General features: G+C 45.1%; 1 protein-coding gene and 2 long non-coding RNA genes across 4 annotated transcripts in view; all 3 read right to left on the reverse strand.

The window, feature by feature from the left end:
• The window catches only part of LOC308591200, a 34,321-nt gene extending 25,237 nt beyond the window's left edge, over positions 1–9,084 (reverse strand). Inside the window, exon 1 of the long non-coding RNA XR_014010053.1 lies at positions 8,129–9,084. This is a non-coding gene — a long non-coding RNA (uncharacterized lncRNA). The remainder of the gene's footprint in view (positions 1–8,128) is intronic.
• LOC308591852 lies at positions 125–4,516 on the reverse strand. The gene is made up of 2 exons (XR_014010291.1): positions 825–4,516; positions 125–749 (listed from the first exon to the last, which is right to left on the reverse strand). It is a non-coding gene; the product is annotated as an uncharacterized lncRNA (long non-coding RNA).
• A 915-nt stretch (positions 9,085–9,999) lies between the features above and the next one.
• LOC308591034 (arylacetamide deacetylase-like 4) lies at positions 10,000–16,670 on the reverse strand. 2 transcript variants are annotated; one of them, XM_081201569.1, is made up of 4 exons: positions 16,530–16,670; positions 13,791–14,007; positions 12,696–12,759; positions 10,000–10,943 (listed from the first exon to the last, which is right to left on the reverse strand). In XM_081201569.1, exons 1-4 carry the CDS (start codon positions 16,656–16,658, stop codon positions 10,163–10,165), a joined length of 1,191 nt encoding a protein of 396 aa, XP_081057695.1. In that variant the 5' UTR covers positions 16,659–16,670; the 3' UTR covers positions 10,000–10,162. The 2 variants fall into 2 exon arrangements, with proteins under 2 accessions (XP_081057695.1, XP_081057696.1); XM_081201570.1 differs by having other exon boundaries at positions 16,373–16,622.
• Positions 16,671–25,599: the final 8,929 nt, after the last annotated feature.

Below are 25,599 nucleotides of genomic sequence, written 5' to 3' on the forward strand. Positions count from 1 at the left end.
AGAGGATTTTTGCAAGAAACCGTGAGAGGTTTTTCTATCCAAGCAGTGGATATCATTGGCTTACCACGCCCGGCAAGGGTTGCACAGCGCTGAAGCATCTTAGGATCCCTGGTGAGTCCGATCCCTTCTCTTATATTATATTGATTTTTGAAAAATGGGCAGCTCTTTGACTACTCCCCAACAGAAATTTTTAAAAGACTTAAAATTTCTCCTCTCCTCCAACAAATTGGAAGTTCCTGAGGGTGATTTGATACAGCTCATTCTGGCTATTGATGAACATTCTCCCTGGGACTTGGGTGTAATTGCAAATGGGACTTGGGAATTGAAACTTTGGTACAAGATTGGTGAACATTTTCATGGGCTCCCCAGCATCAGTACTCGGATTTTAAATGCATGGTGCAAGGTTCATTACGCCATGGGCTCTTTATCACCAAAAAATATCTCCCTGGCTGCATTGCCAACACAACCTCCAGCTTCCTTAATCCAGCCTGCTGTGTTCGAGTCTGCTGTGTTAGCCTTTGTTCCAATACTTGCCCTGCCAGCAGCTCCAGACCCCAAATCTCCAGACTACAGTTCCTCACCAGAGGACCCAATCCTGCAAAAATACCGTGGTCTGGCTGGAAATAATCCAAATCTTTCAGAGGCAGGACCAGCTACCCCTTTTCAACGTGCAGTCCTTGCCTGTTCCTTAATTCAGGATACTATGGCATTCCCTGTTATTGTGCCCCCTGCTGGTGCTCCAGCGGGAACTCAACCTTTTGAGCACAAACCTTTTGACTTTAAAATCTTGAAAGAGCTTCAATTGTCAGTAAGGACAAATGGACTTCAAGGCCTATTTACACAGGCTCTTTTGGAAGCCACATTAGCCCAGCCTTTGGTTCCAGATGACATCAAGCTTTTGGCACGTACAGTTTTACCCCCATCAGCTGGTGTTTTGTTTGCCCACGAATGGGAAACTGCCTGCAGTGCTTATGCTCCAGCCTTGTTACAACAAATCAGGGGAAATAATCCAAATATTACCCTCGCAGACGTCATGGATGCCATGATGGGGCGTGGCCCTATCGCTCAGGCTTCAGTACAAGCCACACTGCTGCAGATCTTATTGAGGGATACTGCTCTTGCTGCTCAACAAGCAATGAAAAAAATCCCAGAACCCACCAGTATTCAGTCAAGGTGGGGTTCAATCAGGCAAGAGGCAAGAGAATCATATTCTTCCCTTATGGACAGGCTGCTTACAGCAGTGAGTTGCCAAATTGAAAATCCTGAAGCCAAACAAAAAATTATCAAACAATTGGCCTTTGAAAATGCCAAAGAGGATTCTAAGGCTGCGTTACAACCGATAACACACAATCCTGCCACAGACACAGCAGCCATGCTTCGCATTTTTCAGTCTGTTGGTACAGCCACCCACAAGGCCCATTTGCTGGCAGCAGCGCTCAATGAAAACCAGCCTGTAGCCACCGATACAACGTTTCCAGCGTGGCAAACCAGGATCACCGATACCTTAGTGTGGGTAGAACGGTGGCCTCCACCAAAAGAAAAATCCGCAGCAATGGCACCATCTTGTTTCTGAACAGCTTATTTCTGAACAATTGACTTTCAGCCACATTGAACCATCTTCATCCCACTGGCTCCAGCAGACAGGGAACAGTTTGCTTTACATTGCCAGTATATCACAATTCGCAGCGATATCAGTGGATTGTCCTCAAGGCATGCGGAACTCCCCTACACTTTGTCAACATTTTGTGAGTGAAACATTGAAACCTTTCCGCATGCGCCACCTAGAGGTGCTGCACACGAGCTGCACCTGGCCGTATTTGCTACACAGTTGTTGCCAACAGGAATTTTATATGCTCAGGCGGAACAAGAAGAAGACTATCTGCATTATAGAATGGCTACAACTACCGCACACCCCATCAAAGAACATTTATTCCATAATTGAATCCACATCAGACATTGTTATCAAAGGACGTTCACGAGCAATAGGTTTAAGCGGTTATGATGTTGCATCAATATATCTTCCTTTCTCACAGACTGAACAGCAGCATTTATTGATCACAAATGCTGCCGTGCAAATTGCTTTAGCTGATTTTATAGGTGTCATCATTTTTAACCCTCCAAAGGATGACCGTTTGACATTTCTGACATAAGTCACCTATGTTTTGGCTACCCCCTTGTCTCTCACACCTCTCCCCTCTGCATTGACCCTTTTCACGGATGGAACAAGAAGTAGGGGAGTAGTGACGTGGGAGGAGGGAGGAAAATGGAAATGTTTATTTACCCCTCCACAGTCTTCTGCTCAGCGAGCTGAGCTAGCAGCTGTGATTCTTGCCTTTCAATCCTTTCCTACTCAACCTTTCAATCTTATTGTGGATACTCAGTATGTATATCGCCTTTTTGCTATTTTACCAATATCTTATATAACTCCTTCCTTGGATTCTGACTTGTTTTCCTTGTTTCTTACCCTGCAGACCTTACTTCAGCACAGAGAGTTCCCTTATTATGTTGCACATCTTCGCTCCCACACATCGCACCCAGGGTATTTAGCAGAGGGTAATGCAAGAGCAGATGCGGCTTTGAGGGACATTTCTGCTTTTTCTCTCTTTTCTGATCCTATACTAGGTCATAACACCTTTCACCTTCCTGCGAAAGCATTGGCAAAGCATTTTTCTATTCCTTTGGCCCAAGCAAGGGATATAGTTTCCCAATGTGCTTCTTTTTCTAAATCTCAGCTGGCCATTCCTTTTGATGCTGTCAATCCTAGGGGCACGTCTGCATTGGCGTGTTGGCAGATGGATGTCACACACACACACCTGTGTTGGCTCCACTCTCCAAGGTTCACCTCACGGTGGACACCCACTCTGGATTCATATGGGCTATGCCCATGATGGGGGAAACAGCTCGGCATGTCATTCAGCACACTATCCGCTGTTTCTCAGTCATGGGTAAACCTGCGCGTATCAAAACTGATAATGGTCCAGCATATATTTCTAAAACATTTTCAGAATTTTGTATGTTGTGGAATGTGAAATTAACTCATGGCATACCCTTTAACTCCACAGGTCAAGCTATAGTGGAAAGAGCACACCTGACGTTCAAAACACTATTGCTTAAACAGCTTGGCGGCCGAAGTATACCAACAGCAGATATCCCTTCAGCTGTTCACCAAGTTCTTTTTGTACTTAACCATCCCTTTATATCCACATCTTAGGACCCATACCCCCGCTGAATTGCATTTTAGGAAGGAGGAGGCACTCCCCCGCCCCTTGGTGGTGTACCGATGTTTGCCTGATCCCTCGTGGCATGGACCTGTCCTGCTGATCATGTGGGGACGAGGGTACGCGGCAGTGGACGTCGAGGACAAGCCTTTGTGGGTTCCAGCTCGATGCGTGCGGCCATGGCGAGCCTCTTTAACCGCGGATGCGTCTTCCTAACCAATTGCCTTGCCATCCTTTGCTGCACCGTTATACAAGGAGAAGCAGACGACCCAATACAGTTGAAACCACCATATTTCACCTCATCAGCTGGCAAGCAGTTGTCAGCTTCCTACTCTGGCTGGCAGCATCCATGGCTCAGCCACTTTCGAACTATAAGAACAGCATTGTTGAATAAGACTTTTAGGGTAGAAAATTATCATAAGATATGGAGGAATAATATTTTTGTACAAGATATGATTAAGTTTACCAGTTTATTGCATGCTTCTAAATGTTGGTTATGTATGCACATGCCCCCTTTTGCGAGTCATTCAGGCATAATGCTTCATGGTGTGTCTGTCAATGGATCTTTTCAATTTACTAATATTATATCCCCTAAGCAATCTTTTTGGCCTCCAGTACACTTGGCCCTCCATGAGCCTGCCCCCATTTATTTTCAAATTAAGGAGGGGAAAGAATCATGGGGCATATATCCAAACTGTCAATATACATTGAAATTCACTTTTAATAGCTCTTGTTCTTTTACAGGAACATACAATGACCAATCTCAGTGCTATAGAAGTGACACCAGTGCATGGCTAATAAACTAGAAAGGAAGCCTACCATGTAGCTTGGACTCAGAATTCTTATATTCTTGGCTTCCGGATGGAAGTTGGCTTCGACATTATTGATTTTAGTGATCATTATAGTAGTTATTTGCATTATTTTGTGTTGCTGTATACAATGTATTCCTTCTTTAATTTCTGTATGTACTGCATGGTTCTCCAGTCCGCGGCCCGCTTCCGGTCTCACAAGAGTCGCCTATCGCTCTCGATATAACCATATTGGTACTGATTAATTAAATAAAGAAAGAGGGCATGTGGGAGTCATAGCCACGGTAAAGGCTTGTAATATTGCAGGGTGCCCCCCTGACCTCGGCTGACCAGCACTCTGAGCTTTACAATGTATTGGAATGCATTGACCTTATAAGGAGTTATGCCCCCCCCTCTGGGCAGTGTAACCCTATATCGTTTGTGGGTGGGTTAAAGCCTTGACCGGATGTAGGTAACGTGAGACATTGGAATGCAGCCATGCGGCTGGAGAGGAACAAAGAGTAATAAAAGGACTGGAGGGAGAGGAGAAGTCTGAAATGAGCTGTCCTCCATCTATGGAAATATTGCTGGCTTCTGTGTCTTTATTTTATGCTTAAAAAGCACCATTTGTAACGGCGGGCTCCGACATTTCACCTCTGTCATTGGCACTCTACCTTCATGGAGTTCAGTCCAGAAGGTGGCCTTCAGTAGCAATGGTGGACAACGTTGATAAAGTACAGGTAGTGCGCAACTTACACACGTTTAACATCTGTGATTTCAACTCTTCGTGGTTGAAGGCCGGGTGGTTGAAATGTGTGCTGCACCAAAAGTGAACTGTTCCGGAAGCTGTGCTTACACCATCTTGGCACTCAAGATAGCTCTGTAATTAATTTGTGGTTGCTGTAGCTAGGGACGACAGAGAATGAGATGGTTGGATGGTGTTCTTGAAGCTACCAGCATGAGTTTGATCAAACTGCGGGAGGCAGTGGAGGACAGAAGTGCCTGGCGTGCTCTGGTCCATGGGGTCACGAAGAGTCAGACACGACTAAACGACTAAACAACAACAACAACAACAACATAGCTAGGAGCTCACAGTTTAAGTAAAGTCTGCTGCAACTGGATTTCTTATGGACAGCGCCAAACCTGAATGTATTGGATTTGTGACCATTATGCTCATTTGCCTTCAGTGGGAGTAAAGCTCTCAAGGATGAAATGCAATTGCCTCTGGTCTATAGTTTGGGAATCCTGCAACATGTTTAGGTTGTTACTCTGCCTTAGAAAGCACTGCAAATAACAAGGCCAGTGGAAGTGATGGTATTCCAGCTGAACTATTTAAAATTTTAAAAGGTGCTACACTCAATATGCCAGCAAGTTTGGAAAACTCAGCAGTGGCCAGAGGATTGGAGAAGACCAGTTTACATCCCAATCCCAAAGAAGGGCAGTGCCAAAGAATGCTCCAACTACTGCACAATTGCACTCATTTCACACGCTAACAAGGTTATGCTTAAAATTCTACAAGGAAGGCTCATCAGTATGTGGACTGAGAACTCCCAGAAGGGCAAGCTGGATTTAGAAGAGGCAGAGGAACCAGAGACCAAATTGCAAGCATGCACTGGATTATGGAGAAAGCTAGAGAGTTCCAGAAAGACATCTACTTTTGCTTCATTGACTATGCAAAAGCCTTTGACTGTGTCAACCACAGCAAACTATGGCAAGTTCTTTAAGAAATGGGAGTGCCTGATCACCTCATCTGTCTCCTGAGAAATCTCTATGTGGGACAAGAAGCTACAGTTAGAACTGGATACGGAACAACTGATTGGTTCAAAATTGGGAAAGGAGTACGACAAGGCTGTATATTGTCTCCCTGCTTATTTAACTTATATGCAGAATTCATCATGCGAAAGGCTGGGCTGGATGAATCCCATGCCGGAATTAAGATTGCCAGAAGAAATATCAACAACCTCAGATATGCAGATGACACAACCTTGATGGCAGAAAGTGAGGAGGAATTAAAGAACCTTTTAATGAGGGTGAAAGAGGAGAGCGCAAAATATGGTCTGAAGCTCAACATCAAAAAAATGAAGATCATGGCCACTGGTCCCATCACCGCCTGGCAAATAGAAGGGGAAGAAATGGAGGCAGTGAGAGAATTTACTTTCTTGGGCTTCATGATCACTGCATATGGTGACAGCAGCCACGAAATTAAAAGATGCCTGCTTCTTGGGAGAAAAGCAATGACAAACCTAGACAGCATCTTAAAAAGTAGACACATCACCTTGCCAACAAAGGTCCGTATAGTAAAAGCTATGATTTTCCCAGTTGTGATGTATGGAAGTGAGAGCTGGACCATAAAGAAGGCTGATCGCTGAAGAATTGGTGCTTTTTAATTATAGTGCTGGAGGAGACTCTTGAGAGTCCCATGGACTGCAAGAAGAACAAACTTTTCCATTCTTAAGGACATCAGCCCTGCGTGCTCACTGGAAGGACAGATCCTGAAGCTGAGGCTCCAATACTTTGGCCACCTCATGAGAAGAGAAGACTCCCTGGAAAAGACCCTGATGCTGGGAAAGATGGAGGGCACAAGGAGAAGGGGACGACAGAGGACGAGATGGTTGGATAGTGTTCTCGAAACTACCAGCATGAGTTTGACCAAACTTCGGGAGGCAGTGGAAGACAGAAGTGCCTGGTGTGCTCTGGTCCATGGGGTCACGAAGAGTCGGACATGACTAAACAACTAAACAACAACAACAACAACTGCTAACTATACATTGGAATCTACTCTGGATCAATAGTGAGTAGAATTCCATGAGAAGTTAAACCATGGAACTCACTCCCTCAGCTCATAGCTGTGCCTAAACGGCCTCAGCCCTGTATACCTGAAGGAGTGGCTCTACCCTTGTTATTTAGTCCGGACACTGAGGTCCAGCTCCGAGGGCCTTCTAGCGGTTCCCTCACTGTGAGATTACAGGGAACTAGGCAGAGGGCCTTCTCGGTAGTGGTGCCTGCCCTGTGGAATGCCTCCCATCAGATGTCAAACAAAGACATCGAAAGGCAGCCCTTCAGGTATTTTTTAATGTTCGGTGTTTATAATGCTTTTATATTTGCTGGAAGCTGCCCAGAGTGGCTGGGGCCACCCCATAGATGGGTGAGGTACAAATCAATTATCATCATCATCTTCATCATCATCATTGGTTTGCTTGGTAATTACTAATTGCCACGAGGTACAAATCAATTATCATCATTATCTTCATCATCATCATCATCATTTGTTTGCTTGGTAATTACTAATTGCCAGAGCTCTTTTTCTAGAAAAAGAGGTGCAGGAACTCCCACTTTTGGCAGACAACCCTAAGTTGTCCACAGCCTCCGACACAAAGCCACGAGTGGCATGCCACTATACAGCTGCTTCTACGCAACAATGAGCTTTGTATCACAAATATAAAAACAAAAAATCCAGGATCAAAACAAAAACAACCCAATAACCCACCCGCCCCCATTTAATTTTATTTTTAAAAGGGACAACCCAAAGCACAGATACCTGGGGTGTTTGTCTTGGTGAGGTCAAACAAAGCATACTGGGGAATAAATAATAGAATTATACTTATTCTTATTATTTTATAAAGGAAACGTGTCACTTTCAATGCATTTCAAGCAAAGTCAACTGTTCAGTGTTTTATGGAAAATGGGGCCCCGATCTGGCAGAGTAAGCCGCCATGAACCACATACAATGCCTCTCTCATGAGCACAAAAAACAATGATATAGTTAGAAAGAAGACATCATGAAATATTTGCAAGACCAAAAGGCAGTTCCGTTTTGAGAACAGGATTTGAGATGAAATTGAACAGCAAGCAAAATTTACTCTTATCAGATGCAGAGTACAAAACTATCAAAAGAAGGAAGGGAGTACAAATGAATGGCTTATCCCATGCTACCTTAAAGATTCCTTGTATGAACCTGCCCAGGTGATCACCTTTTTTTAGTCCAGTCAACATCAGAGCTACCGTGGGTGGTGACACAAAGGAAAGCTTTTTCTGAGGCCGCTCCTGTGTTGCAGAATCCCCTCCCCGAAACGCTCTTAGACCGGTTTGCTCATCATTATCCTTCTGCTGGCAGGCTTAGACCTCCTTGTTCCAAGAAGCCGTTGGAAACTAAGGAGCAGACAATGCTAACTGCCAGGCTGCTGTCAGGGCAAGTTATAATTTGATTGCTGGTTCTAAATGTGTTCTTTATGTACATTATTTTAATTATTGCTTATAACTAGCTTGTTTTTATTGCTTTGTATTTTATAATGTTTCTCATATGTTGGAAGCTTCCTTGAATCCCAGTTTGGGAGAAAGGCGGATAGGAATATGTTAAAGAAATAAATCGGTGGCATAACTAAGGGCATTTTAGCCAGGAATTTTGCCCGGAGTGAAGCCTTCAGAAGGCGCCATAGCTGCTCTCAGCCTCCCAACTATCTTACTGTCTGGGCTTCTCTTCTGCCCTGTCCTCCCTTCCCAGGCACCCTCCCCTGCGACTCCTATTCACCCCCAAATATCCTGTTGGATATTTTGTTGCTTAAATTATGTTGGAAACCAATAAAAATTGTGTGTGTTTGTGTGTATTCAAATATCATATTACCTACTTTTTATGCCCTTCAAGAACAAACTTGTTGAGCTGTGTGTGTGTGTGTGTGTGTGTGTGTACATGTGCATGCAATCACACATGGGATGGTGCTGATCTGAGTCTTTGATCTGGGTGAAAGAAATCCTTGTTTTGTCCCTGAATAAATAATGCATTGTTTGGTTTATATTATGTTAGCTCAGAGTAGGCAAGATGGCAGACAAATTTGTCTAGCCGGGTTCCACCATAACCAGCAACCTCTCCATTGATGCTTAGCTGGACAAGCATATTGGCAAGGCAATTATGGCAATGGCTCACCTCTCCAAAAGGGTATGGGAGAATATGATACTAACATCCAATACCAAGATGGTCTACCAAGCTAATAATAATAATAATAATAATAATAATAATAATAATAATAACAACAACAACAACAACAACAACAACAACAACAACAACAATAATAATAATAATAAATAATTAAGAATAATAATTTATTATTTATACCCCGCCCATCTGGCTGAGTTTCCCCAGCCACTCTGGGTGGCTCCCAATCAAGTGTTAAAAACAATAAAGCATTAAATATTAAAAACTTCCCTAAACAGGGCTGCCTTCAGATGTCTTTTAAAAATAGGATAGTTGTTTATTTCCTTGACATCTGATGGGAGGGTGTTCCACAGGGCAGGCACCATTACCGAGAAGGCCCTGTGTCTGGTTCCCTGTAACCTCACTTCTAACAATGAGGGAACTGCCAGAAGTCCCTCGGTGCTGGATCTCAGTGCCCGGGCTGAATGATGGGAGTGGAGACCCTCCTTCAGGTATACAGGACCGCTTGTGTGTTGAGCATGCTGCTTTATGTAAGTGAGTCAAGCAATGCCACAACACCTTCCACATGCACTGTCTCAGGAGGATTTGGGGTATCACATGGCAGGACAGAGTCCCAAACAAAGTTGTGAAGGTTGGCAACATCAACCCAGCCGTGTGATAATCCCTTGCAGACAACCACAGTGCCTGGAGACAGACAGTGCCTGGAGACAGACAGTCAGGTTATGTCCATAGCAGTGACCAGAGGATGAATGTTCCCTGGGAGGAGCTCAGAGAGAAGAAACACCATGGTGTATCTACAGCAGCACAACCGGATGCCTCCATCTGCTCCAGATGCAACAAAACATGTCTCTCCTGCATCGGTCCCTACAGCCACAGCAGGCACTGTGACCTTCCAACAGTTTGACCTCACAATCAAAGGCACACTCTTCCATTGTCTCCCGAGACAGATGTATGCCAACAATTTGGTTTCTATTATGATAGCCCTACTCGGAGTAGACATACTGAAATTGGTGAGCATGACTAACTTAGGTACATTCATCTCAATAGGTCTACTTTGTGTTGGATTTAATGGGATACAACCATTTGTACTACACTATTTGTTTAGGGGGGGGGGGTTGGTGAGTGGCAGGGGGCTTTAGCCAACACCATTTCTTTAGAGATGTAATGTGGGCTCGACATTTCAGGAGAGGGTGGGACAAGACAATTTGTTTCCTTGTCCCTTTGCCTTATAAAGATTTGACAAATTCCACTACACTTTCCGCAATCTGATCTGCCGCCGGAAATGACAGATTCCCATAGCCGAAACAAACGGCCACCGCATGAAAGCCATTTGCAAGATGGACCCATTTTACAGACACACCATTGTCCTCTAACCGCTTCTTGTACAGAAGCCCGTCATCCCTAAGCACATCAAACTCACAGGTCAAAATGTATGTCTGTGGAAGCTCGCAGATGACAGCATCTTCAGCAAAAAGTGGTGAAAACGTCAACTCCAATAGTTGTTTCATTTCTTCATGCACCTTAGGTTTAAATTTACATATTTTGGGGTCTTGCGGTTTGTAGCCTCTGACTTTGAATTCTTCAGGAATGAGGTCTCCATTTACCCATTTCTGGTACTTCAGTCTGATATGCTCAGGAACATGGCAGCCTTCCAGGATGTCATTCACAAGGGAAGTATTCTTATTCAGGTAAAGGCATACATAATGGGCTACCAGCTGCCGGAACAAGATAGGCACCTGGCTGTTCTGCTGATAGGAAGGCAGGTTGAAGTCCATTCCCTGCAATGCTGGATAAATCAACATCTGGGCATGAACCTTGGGGAGATCTTTTCTGTCCACCAGCAACTGGCAAAGCCAGGCGGCAAAATTGGCCCCACAGCTGTCCCCCCCAACAATAATACGGGAGGAGTCCACATGATAATCAGCAACATTCCTCATGAAGTAGACAAGGGCCCTGAGACATTCGACATACTGGTTTGGGTAAGGGTTCTCTGGACTAAGCCCATACCTGGAGAGAAGAAAAAGGGGTGTCATTGCTTCTTATCATATGTGCAGAAGAATTATTATCCTGTTTTCAATTGGTGGTAAAGTTAAAGGGACCCCCGACCATTAGGTCCAGTCATGGCCGACTCTGGGGTTGCGGTGCTCATCTCGCTTTATTGGCCGAGGGAGCCGGCGTACAGCTTCCGGGTCATGTGGCCAGCATGACTAAGCCACTTCTGGCGAACCAGAGCATGGAAATGCCGTTTACCTTCCCGCCGGAGTGGTACCTATTTATCTACTTGCACTTTGATGTGCTTTTGAACTGCTAGGTTGGCAGGAGCAGGGACCGAGCAACGGGAGCTCACCCCGTTGTGGGGATTCGAACCACTGACCTTCTGATCGGCAAGTCCTAGGCTCTGTGGTTTAACCCACAGCGCCACCTGCATGCCTTTCAATTGGTGGTAGAGGTACTGAAATTAGAACTAGGGGCTGATCCTCCAAGAGCAGTGCAGCCATGGACATGGAGGTGATCTTGAGTACTCAGAAACATTTGGTCTCTCTTTTAAATAAACATCCTGGTTCAGAAAACATACCATGAACCCAGTAAAGGGGGGGGGGTAAAGTATCCCTGAATGGTTAAGTCCAATCAAAGGCAACTTGTGGGGTGTGGCACTCGTCTCTGCTTTCAGGCCGAGGGAGCTGGCGTTTGTCCACAGACAGCCTTTGGGGTAATGTGTCCCGCATGACTAAACTGCTTCTGGTGCAATGGAACACTGTGACAGAAACCAGAGGGCACGGAAACGCCCTTTACCTTCCCGCCACAGCGGTACTTATTTATTTACTTTCACTGGTGTGCTTTCGAACTGCTAGGTTGGCAGGAACTGGGATAGAGCAACAGGAGCTCACTCTGTCAAGGGGATTCAAACTGCCGACCTTCCAATCGGCAAGCCCAAGAGGCTCAGTGGTTTGGACCACAACACCACCCGCATCCCTAGTAAGGTCTGGCGAAGGCACACATCTTCCATTTTTAAGCTATGAAATAGAAAACCTTGGTGTGAGGAGGGAGATGCAGAAGGCTAGAGAGCGAGTTTGATGGTCACAGCTGGCTCTTACAAGGTAAGAGGTAAAACATGGAGAAAGGTTTTTCTCCCTCTCTTGTGATGCTAGAACTCGTAGACATTCAATGAAGCTGAATGTTGGAAGGGCTCTTCACGCAGTAGATAGTTAATCTACGGAATGCTATCCCACAGGAGGCAGTGATGGCCACCATCTTGGATGGCTTTAAAAGAAGATTGCACAAATTAATAGAGGAGGGGGCTATTGAGGGCTATGCTCCAAGATGTCTCCGCTTTGCTTCCATAGTTGGACGTAGCAATGCTTCTGAATAGGACTTGCTGGAAGACCCACAGAAGGCCAGAGTGCTTTTATATCCTCAAATCCTTCTTGCTGGTTCCCACAGACATCTGATCGGCCACCTCACCAGAGTCAACCTACACATGAGGCTGGGTGAGATGGCTGCCTCAGGCGGCAACCCTGAAGGGGCAGCAAACCCATTCCTGCATGCAGCTTTGCCGCTGGTCTCCCATGTCTCTAGGGGGATTAGCAACAGATCTCTCTGGAACACTTCCCCTATTGCTGAGGAGAGCAGGGGAGACTCCTTTAGCAGCTTGCATTCCCATCGCAGGTGCAGCAATGGATGTTTCGCCACAGGTGCTGCAATGCCTTGGGTTTTAGGAGCGTAATCAGGGAGCAATGGCAAGATGGAAATGGCACTTACCTAACAGCTACAACCACCACTCCACATTCCTTGGCAATATGCCGCAATAATCTCTCGTAGCCCTCTAAAAGTGAGACAGTTGCAATACATACAAGGTCAATCAAACCAACTATAGCCCCTTAAAGAGTTTTCAGAGAGATGCCCAGGTGATCTCCTAAAGTAAGGGGTAGGGGGATCTTTTATTCTCAGCCCAGGTCCTAGATTCCCTCTTAGGAAACTTTCTAAGAGGCAGCCCTGTTTAGGGAACTTTTTAATGACTCATGTTTTAATGTATGTTTAATCTTTGTTGGAAGCTGCCCAGAGTGGCTGGGTAATTATTATTAGAGGGCACAGGCTAAGGGTGGTGGGGAGGGCCTGATGCAAACATCCAACAACCACACAAACAAACAAATTAGGTGGAGCAATGGACAAAGATCTTACATTTGTACTGCTGTAGGCTAACACTGACTGGAATGTAGCCTACAGACTTAGAGGTCCGTGCAGATAGTCAAGCAGAAAGCTTCATCACAGTTCAGGACACTTAGGATCATGGAACTGTGCAGCTGGAAGGGACCATGAGTGTCATCTAGTCCAACTCACTGCAGGAATCTTTTGCCCAACATGGGACGTGAACCTGTGACCTTGAGCTTAAGAGTCTCATGCTCTACTGAGTGAGCTATCCCCGTATATTTGAGGAGAGCATGGAGCAGAGCAAGGGAAAGATGTGGCCTAAGGAGAAGGGGTGTGGGTTAGGGATAGGTAGTTGATAAGCTTCTACAAAAGCAGGGCAGACAAGCAGAATATGCAGGGTGTGAATGAATCATAGAATCATGGAGCGGGAAGTGATCCCAGGGATCAACTAGTTCAACCCCCTGCAAAGCTGGAATCACAGCTAAAGAATCCCTGACAGATGGCCATCTAACCTCTGTTTAAAAACCTCCAGTGGAGAGAAAGAATGAGTTGGACCTTAAGGGTAGGTCGCAACTTTTTCAGCACACCTCTGCAGCTCCCCCCCCAACTGAAAAAACTAAATCACCCAAAAATGTTTTGACCTAAAAAGAACACTCTGTAATTTTGTTTGCTCAGTCGGCATATAAAGAAGCCTTTTTTTCTTACCAGGACTTCCAAAGACACCAGACCCTCCATGAATAAAAACAAAAGCTTTCCTTTTCCCAGTAGTTGTTTTCTTAGGCTGATAAACCCTGACCGGCACCTCGTCAAACTGCTGGTTTTGAATTAGAAGGGATGCATCTGGGGAGAGTGGGATTCCATTTGCTATAAGTCTCCAAAGATCCAAAACAGAGAATAGTCCCAGTTTCTTCCCAATTGCTCCCTGTTTGCAAAAAAAAAAGAAAAAAAAAAGATGTGAACTATTTGTTTGAGAAGGTCAGATGACTATAGAGTTGCAATAAATGGAACCGCTGCTGCTGCAACATCTACATGGAAAGTTGGGAGAGACTCTGGAAGGAAGACATCAAAATTACAGCATGTTATGATTTAACATGCAGGTGGCGCTGTGGGTTAAACCACAGAGCCTAGGAATTGCCGATCAGAAGGCCGGCGGTTCGAATCCCCGCGACAGGGTGAGCTCCCGTTGCTCAATCCCTGCTCCTGCCAACCTAGCAGTTCGAAAGCACGTCAAAGTGCAAGTAGATAAATAGGTACTGCTCTGGCAGGAAGGTAAATGGTGTTTCCGTGCATATTCTTTAACTTTGCATTCCGGGGTGTATGTCTCTTTATGTCCCAAAAAGAGACAAGAGAGTCACAGCCGTCTCTGAAGACCAAGAGCGTAATAATAGTACGATTTTGACTGAGTCTAAGTCAAGACAGATGTTTGAATCCTCAAAACCTTATAATTAAATATAGGAAGCACCTGAACCACCAAAACGTCTCCAGATTCAGATGCTTCTCATGGGTAGGGTCCTGCAAAGGCGTAGTCTTTAACTTTGCCTCCCGGAGTGTATGTCTCTTTAAATCCCAAGGAGAGACAAGAGAGTCACAGCCGTCTCTGAAGATCAAGAGCACTCTTGGGAAATGATTTATAATGAGCTCAAGAAAATGTTTAATTGCTCCTTCCCTAAAAAACCTGAAGCCTTCCTGCTAGAAATTATGGGTAATGAAATCCCCCAAAAGTTCAGGAGAGTCTTTATGTATGTTATAGTTGCTGCTAGTATGCTAATTGCAAAAGGCTGGAAGGAAGAGATTCCATCTAAATTAGAATGGCAAAACAAAATAAGAGAGTACACTGAGCTGGTGAGATCAGAAAGGTTAAGAGATGTTACAGATGAAAAATGTATCCAAGAGTGGGATACATACAGAGTATATGTAAAAGAACACTGTCAAAAAATCAGTTGGCAGGTCTTGTTTGAGCTTTGGGGTGTAACTAGGTTTATTTTATAAAATAAATTTTATAGTAAGTCAAATAACATAGAGAAAGTAAAGTTTAAGTGCGTATTTAAGGAACTTAATTTGGGATCACAAGGGGAAGATTGGAGGTCTTGTCAAATCTACAAAAGGAAATATCAGTTAAAGAATGAATAATTGTTTATTTGTATTTCTCATTTTGCCTGTAACATCTATTGCATATTTCCATTATAAAGTTTTCAACCAATAAAGCATAAAAAAGAGTTGCAATAAATGGAAAACTGAAACAAGCAGAATCCTGTTTGTGTTTTGCCATCAACTTGCCCTCCCTTTCATTTCCATTATACAAATCAAATTTGGGGAGCCAGTGGCAGGATTTCAACTCAGATCAGTTGCAGCCAGCATGGCTGAAGGTTGCAGATGATAGGGGTTGTACTAAACAGGTAAGGTGACAGGTAAGGACACAAGAAGACTAGCTCGCTGGTTCATCCGGTCCTCTATCTTGTACTGGAGAGTTGTAGTGGGACCACAATACGTGGTCAGAGGGAGAAGAGGGAGCAGAAGAGGTTGGGAGCTGAAGAGGTAACAGGGTTTGGTGAGCAGGAAGAGTCCAGAAGCAGAGGTAGAAGCAAAGGCTACAAGGGAGGGAGGCCAAGCAGGCTGCTGAAGAAGACAGCAAGTCTTCTCCTCCTGCTGCAATCAGCTTCCTTCTCCCCTGGTTTCCCAGGACCAGAAGAGGTATGAAGGGAGCAGAGCAGAGACAGATAAGGCAATGGAGTCTCAGATTGCTTGAGAAGGACCTGGGTGGGGGAAGAGACTTAGGGATCTGTGGGAAGGCAGGGACCTTCAGTCCTCACAACAGCTTCATTGGGACAAGAACTTCCCCTCTTTGGGGAAGAGTTGCTGTGCTCACTTGGCCTCCTGAGCTATTTTGCTTCTTTGAATAAAGAGGATTAACTTCACTGACACTAAGAATGAGCAAATGAGCTCAAAAATATGCATGAAGTTTTTTGAAAACATTTCTAAAAAGAACAAGCAAACATGCACCAGAAACTGAGGCAAAAGTAGAGTGAAGTTAAGATTGGAAAGGTGAGAAAACAAAATTGACAGTTCCTCCCATTCCAGTTCAGACCAAGAGTACATCTAGTTCAACCCTACCCTGCTAATGTTCTCAAATAGTTAATAGGCACTGCTAGACTTTCCCTGACCCTGGAGGCTATAATACCATTCCGCAATAGGCTTAGGAGTGCAGGAATCTTTTGCCCAACATGGGGCTTGAACCTATAACTCTGAGATTAAGAGCTTCTGAGTACTCAGAATTAAGGAACACTTACCAGAGGGAACAAGGAGATGAATATAATATGACAAAGACGGAGCTTTAATGGCTGGTCAATTCCAGGAGGCAAGACAGCTTGGGCAAAGTGGGTGACAGTGGAGACCAGAAACAAGGCTGGATAGATGCAAACTGTAACAAGAGCAGATGCTACGAACCTGCCAAAGGACATCCTTCCACTTTGCTGTGGACAAAGCAAATGCTGTGGTTATGGCAGCTCCTCCTGCCGTGTCAACCAGTTGTTTCTTTATATAGGCGATGAAAGAGCTTCGACACATATTTGTCATAGGGCAAAAGGTCTGGTGGACAAATTAGAATAGACAGTATCAGCCTGGCTCCACCTCTGCCCATGATGCAAAACACCCATATGACAACAAAGAGTTACTCATCAATAAATCAAAGGAGGTTGCAATGGGGAGCAAGTTAGATAGGAAAAATGGACTTCATTTCTAAGGAAATTAATATTCCAAACTTTATTATTTATTAAATTTGCACTCATATGTTTATATAGAGAAATAGACAGAGTTGTGAAGAGGGCAGGGATGGGGAACCTGTGGCCCTCCAGATGTTGCTGGACTACAACTCCCATCGCTCTTGGCCATGCTGGCTGGGGCTCATGGGAGCTGAAGTCCAAAATCATCTGCAGGGACACAGATATTGCTCATCCCTGCTTAGTCTAGAAGAGTGTTTCCCAGACTTGGGTCTCCAGCTTTTTTTGGGATACAATTCCCATCATCCTTGGTCACTGGTCTTGCTAGCTAGGGATGATGGAAGTTGTAGTCCAAAAACAGCTGGAGACCCAGGTTTGGGAAACACAGGTCTAGAAAGTGTGTGTCTCTCTGTATTTATACACGGACATCACCATTAGTGTGCAGGTTGCTTTATAGAAGACAAGAGAACAGATCCTTCTCATGAGGTCATTTCAGCATAATAGGTTGCAGCCAACATTAGTCATATTCAGAGTAGACCTAGTGAAGTCAAGTGAGATCTAAGGAGGAATTAGTAGGATCCTAACCTAAAATGGGCACTGTCGTGCTGTTTAGATCCATTCCAATCCAGCCTGGCCATAGAACTGAATTGGCCTTGGTCACCCTGATGCAGAGAGCGGGACTACTGGAGTGCAACCTTGCTCCTGCTTCTTACTCTCTCATCAGCATTCAATATCATCGACCATGGTATCTTGCCTACGCAGGATGCACCCACCCTGAAGGAGCACGTTCGCAGTTTGGGGTGCTTCTGCATCCAGCTCTGTCACTGGAAGCTCAGGTAGTCTCCGTGGCTAGAAGTGCCTTTGACCAAGTGTGGATGGTTTGACAGCTTCAGCCATTCCTGGACCTGTAAAGCCTTGCCACAGGAGTTCACACACTGGTTACAAAAGGACCGGATTCCTGCATGCCCTGAACCCCAGCGTACCTGGCAACCAGACCCACTGATGTACACAGTCCCAAGAGCAAATGCTAGTGAGTGGTCCAGCAGTCTAGCAGGTCCAGGTTCAATACAGCCAGCCACGTCAGGCCAGGTACCCGCCTCTGCAGCCAATCCAGGATCAGGGAACCTGGAGTTCAGTCCCCCAAAGCACAGTCCCATAGAATTTTTAGGCCTGAGAAAGAGGACATCTCTGGGAAAATCTGGACGTATGGCAACCCCACACCACTTTGGGGGTGACATAATACCCAGTCTGCAATTGTTGAGTGTCGCAGCACCTACACTTTGGAACTCCCTGTCTATTGAGATTATAGGTGCCTTCACTGTACTATTTCAGTTGCCTTCTTCTTTAGACAAGCCTGCCTAGATGCTTAGGAAGTTGAGGTAATTTTAATCTGTTTTAGTATATTAACTATTGTATTTTAACCACGGCAATGTTTTAAAATATTAGGTACCCCCCTCCACGCCTTGATTTTCTTCTTTTATCTTTTTGCAAACTGCTTTGAGGTTGGTGTGTGTGTTTAAAACACAACAATACAAGCATTTTCTGAAAGAAACGATAAAGAAATACTGCCTGTGTGGCAGTGTTCGTTGTTTACAAAAGAAAGTAATAATAGTAGACCTGTGCTAGTGAGCTAATGGATTCTCCATAGAATGTAGGACAAGTCAGATCAAAGGAGCATTTCTGTAGTATTAGAGCAGTTGGCTTATTTCTCCTAACTACAACCTGCCTCTGGATGTGGAATGACCAGGTGATGAGTCCTGTCCACCCACCACATAATTGCTATGACAAAGAGCAGGCTCTGTTGGTGGGATGTTCCTTGGCTCAACAGTGCCAGGAATGGAGCCCACCTGATATAGCTACAGCATAACGTTTGATAGAGCTGGCTGTAAACATTCAGAAGCATCCAAGAAAACTGGATGTTGGAAAATACTGTCTGGATTAAAAGATTTCCTTCTTCATGCTGTGCTTAGTTATGTCAGTTTGCATGTCTTAGTACAGAAAGTATTGATCTGATGTGTAGAGATCTTTCCTATTCTAATTAATTCAAGATGGTTCTAGAAGCCTCTGGAAGCTTCTCTGTGTGAAAGAAGCAGGCAGAAGGTTCGTGATGTTTGGGTTATTCCTTCAGAGAACCTGAGTACAGCTGGCTTAAACCTTATCTCTTTCTGTCAAGGTCATGCTGACTATAAAAGGAAGGCCAGAAGGAGCCTGGGTTTCACTTTCTCATTCTATCTCTTTTCCTTCTGGTGTGGCGTTCTGTACATAGTATGCTTAGTGTTAGGGTTTAGACTTATTATAAGTTATTATAAGTTTAAGTAAAGTCTGCTGCAACTGGATTTCTTATGGACAGTGCCAATCCTGAATGTATTGGATTTGTGACCATTATGCTCATTTGCCTTCAGTGGAAGTAAAGCTCTCCTGGATGAAATGCAATTGCCTCTGGTCTATAGTTTGGGAATCCTTTAACATGTTTAGGTTGTTACTCTGCTAACTATACATTGGAATCTACTCTGGATCAATATTGAGTAGAATTCCACAAGAGGTTAAATCATGGAACTCGCTCCCTCAGGAGGCAGGGATAGCTGTAAAAGAGAATTAGGCAAATCCATGGAGGAGAAGACTAACAACCACTACTAGCCACATTGGCTGTGCTTTGCCTCCATAGCTGGCGTCAGCAATGGCCTGAATGCTAGCTGCTGGAAGCCACAAGAAGGGAGACTGCTTTTGGACTACAATTTCCATCATCCTTGACCACTGGTGCTGCTAGCTAGGGAGGGTGGGAGTTGTAGTCCAACAACAGCTGGAGACCCAAGTCTGGGAAACTGTGGTGTATCTCCTACCTGAAGTTGCTGGGGATCGAACCTGGGACCTTCTATATACAAAGCAGTCGTTCTGCAACTGTACTACTGCCCTCCCCCTGAACGGTACGTGTGAAGACTAATATCATGCTTGCATTAAATGACAAGAAGTCCTAGATTGCAAAACACACCAAGCCATGTCATTATCAGGCCAAACAGTCTTATAAAGGTGTTGTATTTGCATATGTGCCTATCAGTTCTTAATTAATGAGGCCATGTATAAACCAAGCCAAGGATGAATTACAGTCCTATGAAGATGTCCTCTCTCAAAAGCCACAATGAGTTCAAGCGTGTTCTACAAACCAATGAGTGTCTTTGAGTCAGGGGTCAGAAACCTGTGACATGCAAGTCCCATCATCCCCAGCCAGCCTGGTCAATGAGTAGGGACGATGAGAGTTGGAATCCAACCACATTTAGAAGGCTACAGGCTGCCTATTGCTGTTTAGACACATTGCATTCTTAGGGTTCATCTACTCAGGGTAGCCCCCTTGAAATTAATGATTTCAATGGGTCTACACTGAGTAGGGCACACCCTTTAATGAGTATTTGTTCTGGTGCCTTTCCAAGATCATTTCAGTTTCAGCCAAAGTTGTGCTTTAAAAAACAAAACAAAGTCTGGCAACCAAGCCTTGTGAAGAATGATTGAGGGAGTTGGGTATGTTTAGTCTGGAGAAGGGAAGACAGAGGTTTTCTTCAAATATCTGAAGGGCTGCCACATGGAAGATGGAGAAGGCTTGTTTTCTGCTGCTGCACAGTTTAGGACCTGAAACAATGGACTCAAAGGACAAAACAGGAGATTCTGTCTAATATTAGGAAGAACTTTCTGATGGTAAGAGCTTTTAACAGATTCCCTCGGAAGGTGATGGGATCTCCTTCCTTGGAGGTTTTCTTAAGCAGAGGTTGGATGGATTCCTGTCAGGGATGCATAGTTGAGATCCCAGCATTGCCAGGGGGATGGACTAGATGGTCCTTTAGGGTCCCTTCCAACTTGTCATACCTCACAGTACTGTTGTGGGAATGAAAATGGGAAGGGTAAGAACCTTCGAGGAAAAGCACCGTATTTTTCGCTCCATAAGACGCACTCAAAAACTAAGGGGAAATGTCTGTGCATCTTATGGAGCGAATGTGTGGTCCCTGGAGCTAAATTGCCAGAGTGCGGCATGCTCCTGAGCTGTCTTTTGGGGCTGGCGGGGGAAACCAGGGCTTCCCCCTCGAGCCCTGGGAGCAGCGGGCAGGCTGTGCGCAGATGCCCTGCACTCCTGAGCAGCTCTGGGGTAGCCCGCAAAGCCTCTGCAGGCCAGTGGGATGAAAGCTCCCCACTGCCCTGCGGAGGCTTTGTGGGCTACCCTAGAAGCCAGAACAGCTAGAGGGAGTGCTGTGCAGTGCTCCCTCTAGTTGTTCTACCTTCTGCCTTAGCGGTGTGAAGCCTCCACAGGGCAGTGGGGAGCCATCATCCCGCTACCCCGCGGAGGCTTTGTGCGGCTATCACTGGCTTTTGTGGGAGGTGGGGGAAGGGACAGAGCGTGCGGCTCTTGTGGGAGGTGGGGGGGAAGTCAGGAGGCTTGCTTTCGCTGAAGCCAGGAGGGCAAGAGGGGTGGGTGTGCACAGATCCTGCTTGCTCTCCTGGCTTCAGGGATAGCCCCGCAAAGCCTCCTGAGGGGAGAGGGAGGCGCGCTCCCTCTTCACTCATGAGGCTTTGCGTTGCTTTCTTATTTCTTGTTATCCTCCCCTAAAAACTAGGTGTGTCTTATGGTCCGGTGCCTCTAATAGAGCGAAAAATACGGTAGGCTATAAATCAGGGGTCTGCAACCTTTAAGACAAAAAGAGCCACTTGGACCCGTTTCCGAAGAAAAAACAACAACTGGGAGCCGCAAAACCATTGCGACATTTAAAACAAATATATCTCCGGAGCCACGATCTGACAGCGGGCAGGAAGGTGACGTCGGGACGGTGCGTGACTAACACATGCACCGCCCCCATGCGATGTCACAGCCAGTACAGCGCCCGTCACAGTGAGGAGTGTCGGGGCGCACAATGCGCCTCCTCCCCTCGCTAGTATCCGCCCCGGAGCCGCAGAAAAGATGTAAAAGAGCCACATGCGGCTCCGGAGCCGCGGGTTGCAGACCCCTGCTATAAATCAATAAAACAAGATGTGTCATCACAGCTTCCCCACGTATATGTTTCACAGTTAATTACTGTTTCCGTACCTATGCTTAATGATCATGGTCACATCTGATACTTTAATCACAAGTTGAAAGCCATAAGGAGCAACTCTTGCAAAACCCAGTTGAATTACACAGAGTTTGCACAAGTGAGGCTTCTGGTAAATCGAACCTCCTAATATCATTGCACTCAGGAACTTCCTGGTGCTGCTTTCCCTCCCATAAATAATCTCTTGGCTGTAAACTCTGATAATGAATGATACCTTGATTTTAACAAGCTGATTCTAAGTTGCTGGAAGGAGGTGTAAAAGGTGACATACGACCATCTTAGGGACTCCACTCAGAATTTGTGTAGGGTTTACTCCTTAGTCTTTTCTTCTCCCAAAGATTTCCTGAAAGGCAGCTTAGGTTTAGTCCCAGAGTTTTCCTTCTACTAGATGGGTTAGCGTCCTAGATTGATGTGCCCCACCTGCCTCTCACTTCCTTCAACAGCACATGCAGAAACCAGCTCCTTGACCGTTGGGCCCACTATTGGTATTGTTTACTCAATCCGCTGGAGCCTGTCTTCTCATGCAGGTGAAGTCCCTAATTCACCGAGGGTTTGGGACTCATCAGCTACCCTCACCTGGTTTAGCTGGCCTGTCTAAGGTGTTTATAAAAATTAATGGGCATGACTAACATGTGGTCATTATAGAAATTTCCCTGGGCATCATTGTGGCTTGGTTGCAGGGTTGGGATATTAGCCCTGGGCAAAGGAGAATAATACTTCCTCCACTGTTGTAAACTAGCAAGTGTGACCTAGGCATAAGGAATCTTCACTATCGGAGCATCTATCCAGAACCTCCCAATCTCAGATCTGAATCTCATTCATTCTTCCACGAGCACTCTTATGCTTTGACCTGACACGTACAAGACATAATCAGTATAATAGAGAACAGATAATCCTAGTTCACCCTGATGACCTCAGCTGTTAGTAGCGATCAAAACTTTGTACCCTTCTCAAAGGCAGATCGTTCTGAAATACAACAAAACAACACCACCACAAACTGGCTTATAAGTATAAAACCAAATTTACTAGAATAATAGCTAGACTAGAGATAGACTTATAACTATTCAAACAACAAACATCCTAAGGTGCCATGTGCAAGACAAAGCCTGGTGATACTGTAAACATGGAGTGGATAAATGTACAACTCTATCTTAACAAGTTACATGTGCAGTAAACGTTATACAGGCTGGATAAATGAGCCGTTCAACAAGTAGCGTAAGTCCAGTCACAGAACGGCAACCTCGTGCCGCCACAACGGCAAGGGTAGCACACTGAAGAATATGAAAAAGTTTTTCAAAGCTGTTTTTCAAAGATTGAACTGGATGAGATGTTTTTCAATGGGTCTTGAGTTGGAAACACAAAGCCGTGTGCATGGATCAATCACGGGAAGGCAAATCAAAGCCACCACCCTGGTGAGAATAACCCAAGTGGGCAAAAGGAGACCTGTTCTCCGGATATATTACAGGTTTCGCTACACGCTTCATCAGTCTGCATGATACAAAATAGCACTCCAATTACAATGTTCTGAAAGGCATTGTTCAGGCACTCTGTTGTTATCCATCAGCAGCGTATTAGGGTGATCAACAATTACCCTAGAGAACATAAGGGGATAAGAATGCAACCCTTTCCTGTCCCCTTTCTCCCATATCTCCTCCCCAACACCTTATGGTCAAGTTAGAAAAATAGCAGGAGTGTATGCGGGCATCGGGTCATTCATTGTAGAGCACTTTACTGATATTTCCATAGAATCATAGACATAGAGTTGGAAGGAACCTCAAGGGTCAACCCCCTGCAATGCAGGAATACTGCCCACAGCTGTCCCTGGGTGGGCTCAAACCACCAAACTTCTGGCTAACCATCAGACACACTGACCCATTGCACCTGTTTGCTTTTCCTTAGTCCCCGGTCCCCTCCTCTCTAAACCCCATGAGATCTTTCACCTCTGTCATTGGCACTCTACCTTCATGGAGTTCAGTCCAGAAGGTGGCCTTCAGTAGCAATGGTGGACAACGTTGATAAAGTACAGGTAGTGCGCAACTTACACACGTTTAACATCTGTGATTTCAACTCTTCGTGGTTGAAGGCCGGGCGGTTGGAATGTGTGCTGCACCGAAAGTGAACTGTTCGGGAAGCTGTGCTTACACCATCTTGGCACTCAAGATAGCTCTGCAATTAATTTGTGGTTGCTATAGCTAGGAGCTCACAGTTTAAGTAAAGTCTGCTGCAACTGGATTTCTTATGGACAGTGCCAAACCTGAATGTATTGGATTTGTGACCATTATGCTCATTTGCCTTCAGTGGCAGTAAAGCTCTACTGGATGAAACACAATTGCCTCTGGTCTATAGTTTGGGAATCCTGCAACATGTTTAGGTTGTTACTCTGCCTTAGAAAGCACTGCAAATAACAAGGCCAGTGGAAGTGATGGTATTCCAGCTGAACTATTTAAAATTTTAAAAGATGATGCTGTTAAGGTGCTACACTCAATATGCCAGCAAGTTTGGAAAACTCAGCAGTGGTCAGAGGATTGGAGAAGACCAGTTTACATCCCAATCCCAAAGAAGGGCAGTGCCAAAGAATGCTCCAACTACTGCACAATTGCACTCATTTCACACGCTAACAAGGTTATGCTTAAAATTCTACAAGGAAGGCTCATCAGTATGTGGACCGAGAACTCCCAGAAGTGCAAGCTGGATTTAGAAGAGGCAGAGGAACCAGAGACCAAATTGCAAACATGCGCTGGATTATGGAGAAAGCTAGAGAGTTCCAGAAAGACATCTACTTTTGCTTCATTGACTATGCAAAAGCCTTTGACTGTGTCAACCACAGCAAACTATGGCAAGTTCTTTAAGAAATGGGAGTGCCTGATCACCTCATCTGTCTCCTGAGAAATCTCTATGTGGGACAAGAAGCTACAGTTAGAACTGGATACGGAACAACTGATTGGTTCAAAATTGGGAAAGGAGTATGACAAGGCTGTATATTGTCTCCCTGCTTATTTAACTTATATGCAGAATTCATCATGCGAAAGGCTGGGCTGGATGAATCCCATGCCGGAATTAAGATTGCCAGAAGAAATATCAACAACCTCAGATATGCAGATGACACAACCTTGATGGCAGAAAGTAAGGAGGAATTAAAGAACCTTTTAATGAGGGTGAAAGAGGAGAGCGCAAAATAGGGTCTGAAGCTCAACATCAAAAAAACGAAGATCATGGCCACTGGTCCCATCACCTCCTGGCAAATAGAAGGAGAAGAAATGGAGGCAGTGAGAGAATTTACTTTCTTGGGCTCCATGATCACTGCATATGGTGACAGCAGCCACAACATTAAAAGACGCCTGCTTCTTGGGAGAAAAGCAATGACAAACCTAGACAGCATCTTAAAAAGTAGACACATCACCTTGCCAACAAAGGTCCGTATAGTAAAAGCTATGATTTTCCCAGTAGTGATGTATGGAAGTGAGAGCTGGACCATAAAGAAGGCTGATCGCCGAAGAATTGATGCTTTTAAATTATGGTGCTGGAGGAGACTCTTGAGAGTCCCATGGACTGCAAGAAGAACAAACCTATCCATTCTTAAGGAAATCAGCCCTGAGTGCTCACTGGAAGGACAGATCCTGAAGCTGAGGCTCCAATACTTTGGCCACCTCATGAGAAGAGAAGACTCCCTGGAAAAGACCCTGATGCTGGGAAAGATGGAGGGCACAAGGAGAAGGGGACGACAGAGGA

The sequence above is a fragment of the Podarcis bocagei genome (genome assembly GCF_964188305.1).
Source record: "Podarcis bocagei genome assembly, chromosome: 7".
Lineage (NCBI taxonomy): Eukaryota > Metazoa > Chordata > Lepidosauria > Squamata > Lacertidae > Podarcis > Podarcis bocagei.